This window comes from Sinocyclocheilus grahami, unplaced genomic scaffold (assembly GCF_001515645.1).
Source record: "Sinocyclocheilus grahami isolate Dianchi unplaced genomic scaffold, SAMN03320097.WGS_v1.1 scaffold1100.1, whole genome shotgun sequence".
In the NCBI taxonomy this organism is placed as follows: domain Eukaryota; kingdom Metazoa; phylum Chordata; class Actinopteri; order Cypriniformes; family Cyprinidae; genus Sinocyclocheilus; species Sinocyclocheilus grahami.
In genome coordinates this window covers 295,197-306,149 of record NW_015506279.1, presented here as the reverse complement: position 1 = coordinate 306,149, position 10,953 = coordinate 295,197, and the positions used below count along the sequence as shown (strand labels likewise).

At 41.1% G+C, this 10,953-nt stretch overlaps 1 protein-coding gene and 1 long non-coding RNA gene across 2 annotated transcripts in view; both read right to left on the bottom strand.

Moving 5' to 3' along the window:
- LOC107566783 (uncharacterized) overlaps positions 1-993 on the bottom strand; it is an 11,125-nt gene extending 10,132 nt beyond the window's left edge. The window contains exon 1 of the long non-coding RNA XR_001606550.1: positions 923-993. This is a non-coding gene — a long non-coding RNA (uncharacterized lncRNA). The remainder of the gene's footprint in view (positions 1-922) is intronic.
- Positions 994-3,550: 2,557 nt separating this feature from the next.
- The window catches only part of tmem182b (transmembrane protein 182b), a 14,354-nt gene continuing 6,951 nt past the window's right edge, over positions 3,551-10,953 (bottom strand). Inside the window, exons 3-5 of the mRNA XM_016252317.1 lie at positions 4,216-4,314; positions 3,976-4,113; positions 3,551-3,883 (exon numbers count right to left, since the gene is read on the bottom strand). Coding sequence (XP_016107803.1) covers positions 3,615-3,883; positions 3,976-4,113; positions 4,216-4,314 — 506 coding nt within the window. The 3' untranslated portion in view covers positions 3,551-3,614. The remainder of the gene's footprint in view (positions 3,884-3,975; positions 4,114-4,215; positions 4,315-10,953) is intronic.

The window sequence follows — 10,953 nt, the reverse complement described above, 5'->3', positions numbered from 1 at the left end:
GTGGGTGTTCCCTCTTTAATATTTTTTTTTTTTTTTTTTTTTTTTTTATAAATGAAAAGTATTTTTTACAAATACTTAGAATTAATAGGCTACATAAATATGTTAATTGCCACAAGTGTTAAGTGCCACACATAATTATCGTTGTTGCAAAAATTTATAATTTTTATATAGCCTATTTTAATTGGACAATAATAAATACTGGATTTTCTTTTAAAAAGGTAGCCTAACTGATTTAAATTTTTGGTTACACTTTATTTTAAGGTGTCCTTGTTACAGTGTAATCATACATTTAAATACTGAGTAATATTAACTACATGTACTTACTATATGGTTAGGATTAGGGTTTGGCTTATTGCATGTAATTATGCATATTGTTATTATAATAGTAAGTACATGTAACATGTGTAACAAGGACACCTTAAAGTGTTACCAAATTTTTCATGTTAACTTAAAACTTAACATTAAACATTTTTCATTCATGTCCGCATTCACAAAAATGAGAGGGACACCAACTTTACGAGGCCTTTTTGCTTGCTTTGCAGTAAACTTTGGCATGTTTTATTTATTTATTTGTGCGAGCGAGTTTAGTGTCAAGTATTTGCATCTAGTCGCCGCTTTTAACCGTAGGTACCTCCAAGATAAAGTGCTAAGAGATTAAAATGATTCACCGCTTGTCATTAAAGCTCCTGAGGTAATTGTTTTGGACAGTTCTATCTCTCTGGGACAAAGATGGTGATGAGGGGGACGAACAACTGCGCGAGCCGTGCGGGTGACAGTCGAGCCGTTTTGGGAAAATATCGTGCTGGGGGTTGTGGGCAAGCACCGGTAATGAATCTGCCAACAGACGCCGTGGAAGAAAGAAAAAAATTTAATCTGAGGTGATATGACCGAATCCGACTCCCCCTTATTCATTAAAACCTACCTTAAAACATCAATTCATTGCGGTGGTTTGACGAGGGTCGGGACTGACAGAGATGTTTAAATTGGTTGCGGCGGCGGAAGCGGATGTGACAGGTCCAGGTGTAATTATACGCGCCAAACTCGCGACTCAGATTAACAGTGCGGCGCGTTGCGTCAAACATTAAAGACAGATCTGCGCTGATGAGGCGCTTCACTTCATCTAAGTCAAACTCCACCATCTCTCGGAACATCTCAGGGGTCTGTTTGCCTTTTCCAATTATAAAGGTGTGACAATAGACCCAACGAATGTATTGTAATTCTTTCATGCAAGAATGACTGTAGAGGAAAATGGAGAACACATGAGGTTTGATCAAAATGTGCCAATTTGATTCATGTTTATTTCAAATGTACAGTTATTATCTGAGCTCCCCTGTCTTATTCATAAAGCAGTGATTTATTTTTCAATCTCAGCACTGTTGTTTCAGCTATCTGGGATCAGCTTTTGGATAAGTCCCACAGTTCCCTAGGGTGAGCGCTTCTTCCATAATTGTGACAGCTTTCAAGATCTGAAGCAACACTGCTCTCTAGTGGTTACTTTCTCTAGTGGTTACTTTCTATAAGACAGAGGCCATATTTATGCTCTAACCCAGGGGTGCCCAACCCTGCTCCTGGCGATCGACTGTCCTGCAAAGTTCAGCTCCAACCCTAATCAAAGACACCTGAAGCAACTAATTAGGGTCTTCAGGATCACTTAAAAATTAAAGGCAGGTGTCTTTGATTAGAGTTGGAGCTAAACTTTGCAGGACAGTCGATCGCCAGGAGCAGGGTTGGGCACCCCTGCTCTAACCAATTTAAATGCACCCTCAAATGTAAGTATATTTTCCTTTTGCACAAATTCAAATCTAAGTAAACCCAAATGTATTGTTCTCTAAACAATATAATACATACATACATACATACATACATACATACATAGATGTGACATATGTTATGCTATGTCCTCTGTAGAGGACACCAGGACTTTAAAAAGTCCTGTTTTTAATCAAATAAAAAGACATGAATAGACATGAAAATGCAAAAACAGTTGGATTTTTGTTTTAATCACAAATACATTTTATTTTTTATACCAAACTTTATATAAAGATGATTCTCAACTATGTTATGAAAGATTTAACAGAAGGATTTGATATACCACTTTTCTTTATGCAAAATGTCCATGAACAGTTTTTCCACTTATATACAATGTATCTATAAATTGTATCTAATTTGCATGTTAATGTGTTTTTGGGACAACGTATAATGAAAAAATAAGTGTAATAGTGGGAGTAATAATTGGCGAGTATGATGTTCATAATAATAAATAATATTTCATAGGGATATATTTATTCATTTGTTGTGTCTCCTAAAATGCCTAATAAACATGCTTGGTGTCCTCTACAGTGGACATGTATGAAATTTATATCCTGTTTCATAACAGAAAGTCATATTTTATTTTGATTTGAAAGCCCATAATATTTTCCTGAGATGTTGATTTATGACAAACAATTGGAAAATTTGTCAGATTTAAATGATCATTACAAAAATATTATCATATTTCCATAAGGGTGTTACATTTGATCACTAAATTGTCAGCCATATTTAAAGACCAAGCAGAGGGATTGGTCTTGGTGAAACTTCCAAACATTTGATATCTAAAGCCCTGAATGGCTCTTTACAGGACATCCAGACTTAAAACTGTGACATGTAAGGTCTCAGAGAAATCTTTAAAAAAGAATGTCCACTATAGAGGACAAAACTCCATAGCTGGTAGTCAGGAGGATATATCACGTTATGTATATTTTATATATATATTTCCATAATAATTATATTATAATTAGTGCTGTCAACCGATTAATCACGATTAATCGCATTCAAAATAAAAGTTTTTGTTTACAGTATATGTGTACTGTGTATATTTATACACACCCATGCATGTATATATTTAAGAAAAATATGTTATGTTTATATATTAAATATATGAATATATAATCTGAATTATATGGATATAAATATATACGTAATGTAATTACATGCAAATATTTTCAAAATAGATACTGTATATGTGTGTATTTAGGCTGTTTCTCCCCTTTTTCTGTTTCTATAGTTTCTGCAATTTTAGTGCTTAATCAGAATATTCACATGTATCTGATTATGAACTTTTAACAGTCTTAAAGAAATAGTTCATCTGGTAATAAAAATAAAATTCAGTTATAATTTTTTTTTCTTCTCCACACAAGTAGAAGTTTAGCAAAATGTTGGGGTTGCTCTTTTTCATACAGTGAAAGTGAATGGTAACTAGGAGCTTTTCAGAGCTGTGGCTGTCAGTAGAATAAAAAAGTTAAAAATTCCCACCTTTAAAAGCTATTTGAAATCGTGATAATAAAGATAAATTTAACATATCTGATGAAATTATCATTGATATTTATAAAATCTTTTCTGTAAACCCTGTAGCACCCCCTTGTGTCCCCCAGATACATTTAATTATTGCTTTAATGAAAATGTGTTCAAAATTTGATTACTTTCAATTATATTCTCATGTAAAATATCCTCCTAAATCTCCTTTTGTGGTATATGGAGGGCAGAAAACTATACACATTCAGAAAAGGGGGAGTGAATGATAACAGAAAAAAATACTTTAAATATTGGGAAAGTATCATTGTCATATATACATAACTCTACACACATTCCTCTCGCAGTGAGAATGGCTGATTCTCTGTGTCTCTGGCTGATGCTTTGCTGACTGATGGGATAAGCAGGAGAAGCAGGCCAGTGAGCAGGCAGAGGAAGGCAGCAGTGGGAGCCAGCATAAAAGACGGACCATAGTGCACACTGAGCTGCAGACTGGGGCACACTAAGCGCCTGCGCTGGAGGCCGTACCGCTCTAAAGAGTCTGAGACCTGCACCCACACAGCAAACAGCATCACTACAGACATGATTAAGATACCTGCATGGGAAAGAAGAGAAAAAGAGAGAATGTTTCAGCAAAATCACTATAGAATCACTGGCAATTGGATGTTTTGGCAACTATTTTCTCACCCCCGGTTATAAAGAGAGCCCCTCCAGTCTCATAAAGGCGATAGCTGGTCCCTGGGGTTGCACAAATTGTGATGAACCCACCAGTAATAACCAAGATGACACCCAGCACAAATATAACACACCAAAAGGCCCTTTGCACTAACAATGGAAATCAAATCATGTTATGTTATTGTGACAGTAAATGAGAAAGAATTCCATCATATTGGGAACATATGAGCAAACTGCTCCTTGAGATCTCACCTGTGGCAGAGTCTGAGGTTAGAACACTATTAGGAAGTCCAGAAACCGGAGCATGAGACAAGTAGGCTGGCACGCAGACCTTCTGGGAAGGTTGATTGACTGGTGAAAAATGAAGGAGTATGTTTACAAGAAAGAGGAAGCACTCAGGTGCTGTGGTTCCTCTGCAGAAAAGATGCAAATCAAGTTCATTTAAAAATAAGCATCGTTAGAAAAGAGAAAGAGAAGAGCAGGTGTGTCCAGATTTAAAATCACAGAGCATTCAGAAAGTATTCAGAACCCTTGTTTGTCATATCTTTTTTTTTTTTTTGCAGCCTAGTGAAAAGTCATTTTTCCACATATGAAAGAATTAGAAGAACTTTGGAATAATCAGACTTAGACTTTTCTAGAGCTGGCCACCCGACCGGCCTTGATAAGAGAGTTGACCAAGAACCTGATGGTCACTGTGGTTGAGCTCCAAAGATCTGTGTAGAGATGGGAGAAACATGCAGAAGAACAGCCATCACTGAAACACTCCACCAATCTTAACTTTATATATAGGCCAGGGCACACCACAGTGACAGATACAACCAACGGCAACAGACATGTTTATCAGGGTTTGGCGAATCAATGTGTTACCCTTTTGCTGTTGGTCGTTACTTGGTTTTGCTGATTGAACATGTTGAATCTGTGTTTGTCATGTATTAGAATGTCTGAGAAGTGCCATACTGTAATCTGGTGACTGTTGGCATTGATCAGTGTCTGTCGGTGTGGTGTGAATTAGCCTTATGACAGAATGGCTCAAAGCCTCTTCTCAGTGAAGACACATGAATGTCTGCTTGGTTAAAAAAAACTCTTGCTGTGACAACAAGATTCTCTGGTCTGATAATCCTCATTTCCAGGAGTCTTGTCTGAAGGAAACCAGGCACCACTGTACGCGCAATATTATCCCAACAGTGAAGCATGGTGGTGGTAGCATCGTGCTGTGGGAAATTTTTGGAGAAGGGTCTGGCTGCAGACTTGCACTTGCACTCTCAGACTTGCACTCTCAGACTTGCACTCTCAGACACTTGCGCTTCCGCAATTGACATCACTTGTGGTGCTTTTCCACTGCATGGTACGGCACGGTACGGGTCGGTACGGTTCACTTTTTGGGGGTTTTCCACTGGGTACAGTACCTGGTACCTCGTACTTTTTTTTTAGTACCACCTCGGTTGGGGTTCCAAGTAAACCGTACCGTTACCAAAACGTGACGTGTAAACCCTGCTGATCATGGATTGACCGGAGAGAATAGTCACTGCGTCACTGAACTTGCGACACAAACACACAGCCAGCGAAGGATCGAACGCAACTGTTTTGAACGAGCGCACCTTTATTTTAACAACCAAAACCTGCGACGTCACTTGCAATCGACACAAATCATGCGGGTTGCCACTGGAGACAAAAAGCTGTGGTGGTGATTAAACGATTAAAACTAATTTTATACTATAACGTACAGGGTCCTGCAAGAAAAAGACCAGACCCGCAAATCCGTGGCCACAGAACAGCAGAATATGAATGCAATGCACAATTGCTGTGTGTCTCTCTATATTTGCCAGGTATGCTGACACTTTGAAATTGTTTTTACTATGCTTTAAATTGTGTTGTATTTTCTGCTGATCAAGTTGTGTGATGTATTAAGTTTAATCCTTTTAATTGATGTTTAATCCTGCCTGGCAAAATAAATGTTACATTTTGATTTAATCTGGATTCTCCTGAATTAATTATGACCAGTAAATCATAGAATGCTAATGCTACCATAAATCTGTGTCCAGGATATTACAAACTGAAGGCTCATGAATGAAAGGAGCAGTAGGCACTTCATCTGAAGACCTTTTGATTTCTGTCTATCACTGACTTAGCAAGATGTATGGAAGTGGCTAAATCAAGTACACTTTTTGTATGAGTGAGCAGTAGGCAACCGACAAAAAGGTATTAGTTAACTTATTACACCCTCTGACTAATATCAGACTGGCTAGTTTGCGTCCGTGAGTTTACCGCAAACCCGGGGCGCATATCTCTGAGCGGCATTGGGTCCTTGATGAACAAATCATTTAAAGTGTGGGATACCCAGAAAAATCAGATATCTAAATTAAAATACAACTAATCTTAGAATCAGCTATTAAAGCAGAAATACTGTAAATTCGAAGAGTCATTTAAAGTTGGAGTCAGATTAAATTATACACGGAGTCAGAATTAAAATTAGAAACCAAATTTTAATAAATAAAGGTGATTGTTACAGAAGCGCCAGAAAAGACGTACATGCAGAATACCTTCAACCAGGCTGTTGGACATCCTTCCTTGGGCCAACAGGTGGAGCTTACAATGCACAAACTAATGACATTTGCATTAATTGAATTCTGAACTGAAAATTAACCCACCTTTCCAACAAAGTGAACCAACTATCAAATCCCTGGAAAGAAAGAAAAAGTACAAGTTAGTAATACATGGCGTGAACATTTCTGTGTCACTGCATTTATATGAAAGCAATTATTTTCTTTTGTGTTCAATACAGTTAAATCTTGCTCTTACCTCTAACATTGATTGTCTGAATTTGTTCAGTCTTGTTGCACCATCTCTCTCTTTGGACAAACCTAGTCTTTTGAGTTCACTGGTCCAATTGTAGAGTCAACCCGAAATTTATACCACGGGAGTGGGTTACAAAAAGCTCACAGCTAAGACAACACAAGAGCAACTTAAGGACTACTCGGTAAATGCCCTTGAGTGGCCCAGCCATAGCCTTATTTGAACCCTATCAAACATCTCTGGAGAAACGTGAAAATGGCTGTCCAATGATAGTCCCCAACAAACATGACAGAGCTTGAGAGGATCTGCAGAGAAAAATGTCAGGAAACCCCCAAATCCAGATGTGCAAAGCTTTTTGCATCATATCCAGTCCAAAAATACCCGAGGCTGTAATTGCTTCAACTGAGTACTGAGTTAAGTGTAATTATTTCCATTTTTACTTTTTAATCAATCTCCCAAGTGTCACAAATCTGGATTTTGCACTATCATGAAGGGGTACAGAGTGTAGATTGTTGTGAAAAAAATAAAGCATTTTAGCATAAGGCTACAACCAGTGCTGAGGGTAACACATTACAAGTAATGCAAGTTACGTAATCATATTTTTTTCAAGTAACTGGTAAATAAACGCATTACTTTTTAATTTACTAGAAAAATATCTGAATTATTTTTTTTAGTTGTGGACCTTCGATGATCCAGTTCAACCATACTAATAAGCAGTGTTGGGCAGTAACTAGTTACAGTAATAATATTACTATGTGCAGTAACTAGTAGTGAAACTAATTACTAATGAGATTTCAGTAATAATATTACAGTTACAATCCATAAAACTGTAACAAGGCTGCTTTAAGCAGGGATTGAACCTTGGTCTCTGGTGCTCTAAGAGTGTGAAATTACTCACTGAGCTACTCCCAGACAGTTAAATCCAAAACAGAAGAGCAAAAAGAGCCTTGAATCTTGAAAAAGTACAAAATAAACATAGAAAACTGAGCTTCCATCAAACAAAAAAAAGACACAAGGGTCCAAATAATACAAGAACAATCAAAGCTAACTTGAGGACTGGCAACTGGATACTCAGGAAGAATAGGCTCAAGACTGAACACAATAGCAGGGAACAAACAGACTTTTAAAGGGTCAAACACAGGTGTGGGGAATCAAAGCTGATGAGCAGGATACTGAACATGTTATGGGGTGATGGCGCCATCTGGAGGAGCAGAGAGACTAGAGTTCATAATACAAGTAGTATCTGCAGTACTGCAGTACTGGAGGGAACATGACATAAAGGGCTCAATGATAGTGACCCCTGCAGGCCAGGATGAAAACAGCAATGCAGAGATAAGCCCATTACAGGATCCCCTCCCCTAGGAACGGCTCCTGACGTTCCCCTGATGGTCTCCTCGGGCTTGGTGAAACTCTGAGATGAAAGCCTTATCCAAAATATCCCGAGCCAGAACCCAGGTCCGCTCCTCCGGGCCATAACCCTCCCAGTCTACCAGGTACTGAACTCTTCCACGTACCCGGCGGTAATCCAGCAGCCTGCGGACTGTGTACGCTGGCTGACCATCAATCATGCGGGGAGCTGGGGCAAATTTACTGACTGGAGACAAAGTAGAACAAACAACTGGTTTTAATCGAGAATCATGGAAAGTACGATGGATTTTCATAGACCTGGGCAGGAGAAGACTAAAGGAAACCGGGTTAATGTTTCTGAGGATCTTGAAGGGACCAATGTATCTTGGAGCCAGCTTACGGGATTCCACCCGCAGGGGAAGATCTCGGGTAGAGAGCCACACTCTTTGTCCTGGACGAAATGAGGATCCTGCCCTCCTGCTTTGGTTAGCCTGCCTCCGTTGGAGTCGGGCCGCCCTCCCTAAGGCAGCATGCACCCTCCTCCAGGAAAGTCAAAAAACGACGGATGAGCTGTGTGGCAGCTGGGACGTCAACCTCTGGCTCCTGTCCAGGAAACAGAGGGGGGGGATCCATACAGATACTCAAAGGGGGACATGCCTAAAGAAGTTTGGTACAGAGTGTTATGAGCGAATTCAGCCCAAATTAATCGAGAGCTCCAAGTGGATTGGTTGTCAGTGACCAGGCATCTCAGTGTGTTCTCGATGTCCTGATTTACCCTCTCAGTTTGGCCATTGGACTGGGGGTGGAAGCCAGAGGACATGCTGATGGAGGACCCAATGAGCCGACCAAATGCCTTCCAAAACCGGGACGTAAACTGTGGCGCCCGGTCCGAAACCATATCCTGGGGAAAGCCGTGGATTCTGAACACGTTTCATCAGAAGTTTCGCAGTTTGGTTAGCTGTGGGGAGCTTGGGTATGGATAAGAGGTGACAAGTCTTAGAAAATCTATCCACCACCACCAGAATTACCGTGTTTCCCTGAGACTAAGGCCTGTGACGAAATCCAGGGAGATGTGAGACCATGGACGTCTCGGGATAGGCAGTGGGTGCAGTAAACCATGAGGGTCGGTCCTTGGCTCCTTGTACTGGGCACACACTGGACAGGCAGAGACAAAGGCCTGAACGTCTCTCTGTAACTTGGGCCACCAAAACTTCCTCTGAACCAGCTTGCAGGTTCTAGTGGTTCCCGGGTGTCCGGAGGGGAGGGAAGCATGTGCCCACTGCAAGACCTCAGAGCGCATATAGTTAGGGACAAAGAGACACCCTACAGGGCCATTACCTGGACCAGGCTGTTGCTGTTGAGCTCTCCTGATGGCTGTCTCAATATCCCACTGGATGGGGCTATCACCCTGGATATGGGGAGGATGGGTTCTGGGCAGGACTCCCTCTCAGGTGGCTCAAACTACCTCAAGAGTGCATCTGGCTTGAGATTTTTGGAACCAGGGCGATAAGAGGGAATGAAATTAAACCGGTTAAAAAAGAGGGCCCAACGGGCTTGTCATGAGTTTAACTGCTTGGCATCCCAAATGTAGGTGAGATTTCGATGGTCCGTCCAGATGAGGAATGGGTGTTTGGCCCCCTCAAGCCAGTGCCTCCCCTCCTCCAATGCCATCTTAATGGCCAACAACTCCCGGTTCCCAATATCATAATTTCTCTGTGTAGAGGTAAGACGGCGAGAGAAAAATGCACATGGGTGAAGCTTGTAATCACTCTTACTCTTCTGTGACAAGACCGCTCCTACCCCCACATCTGAGGCATCCACCTCCAGGACGAAGGGCAGCTCTGAGTCTGGAAGAGTTAGAATGGGGGAAGATGTGGAGGAGGAGGAGGAGGTAATTTAACATGACTGGCAGCCTCAAGTAAGCTGGTCTCCCGCTGCCTGTCTAGCTGGCGTTCTCTGAGGCGATGGTCAACCCGGATAACTACATCAATGAGGGACTCGAGATCAGGGGCAGGGTCTCGGAATGCTAGCTCGTCTTTGAGCTCTGACGACAAAGCATGGTGGAAGGTCGCTCTTGGGGCTCTTTGATCCCATCTACTCTCAGTAGCCAGGGCACGAAACTCTATGGCGAACTCAGCTGCGCTTCGGGTACCTTGAGAGAGATTCAGCAGGCGATGATCCACATCTCCCCCACTGGCTGGATGTTGGAACACTCTCTTCATCTCCATGATGAACTGTTGACTGTTTGTGGTAAGTGGAGACTTCTGGTCCCACAAAGCTGAGCCCTAGTCGAGCGCCTTACCGGTGAGGAGGGTAATGATGTAGGCCACCTAACTGCTCACAGTGGGAAAACTACTGGGTTGAAGTTGAAAGGCCAGAGTATACTGGGTAATAAGTGCATCTCTCAGGGCCTCCATCAAACCTCTCTGGGACTGGTAATCTGGGCTCAGAAGGGAGTGTCACCATGGATCTAGGTTGAGCATCAGGAGACTGTAGCGTCTGGACCACTCCAACACACAATATATAAGTTTAGCTAACAGCCTAACCCTAGGTTTATGAGTCTATTACAGCATCACACACAAGTGAAACCTGCTTAGCCATATCTCTAAGAAAAAAAACTAAAATAGGTAAAAATGTTTTTTTTTTTATTTATTTTTTTTTTGGAGTTCATCTTATTTTATTTCAGTTTCGTCATAGTGACCAAACCCGTGAACCATCAGTAGTATAGCCCGGTCATCAGCTGACCCCTGCTTACGGCCCCTCAACAAAGTTACTCAAACTCTTCCTTTGTGTTCACGAACAAAAAAACATAGCACCCTACCTCACTAGCTGCCTCCCACCAGCTAGTCA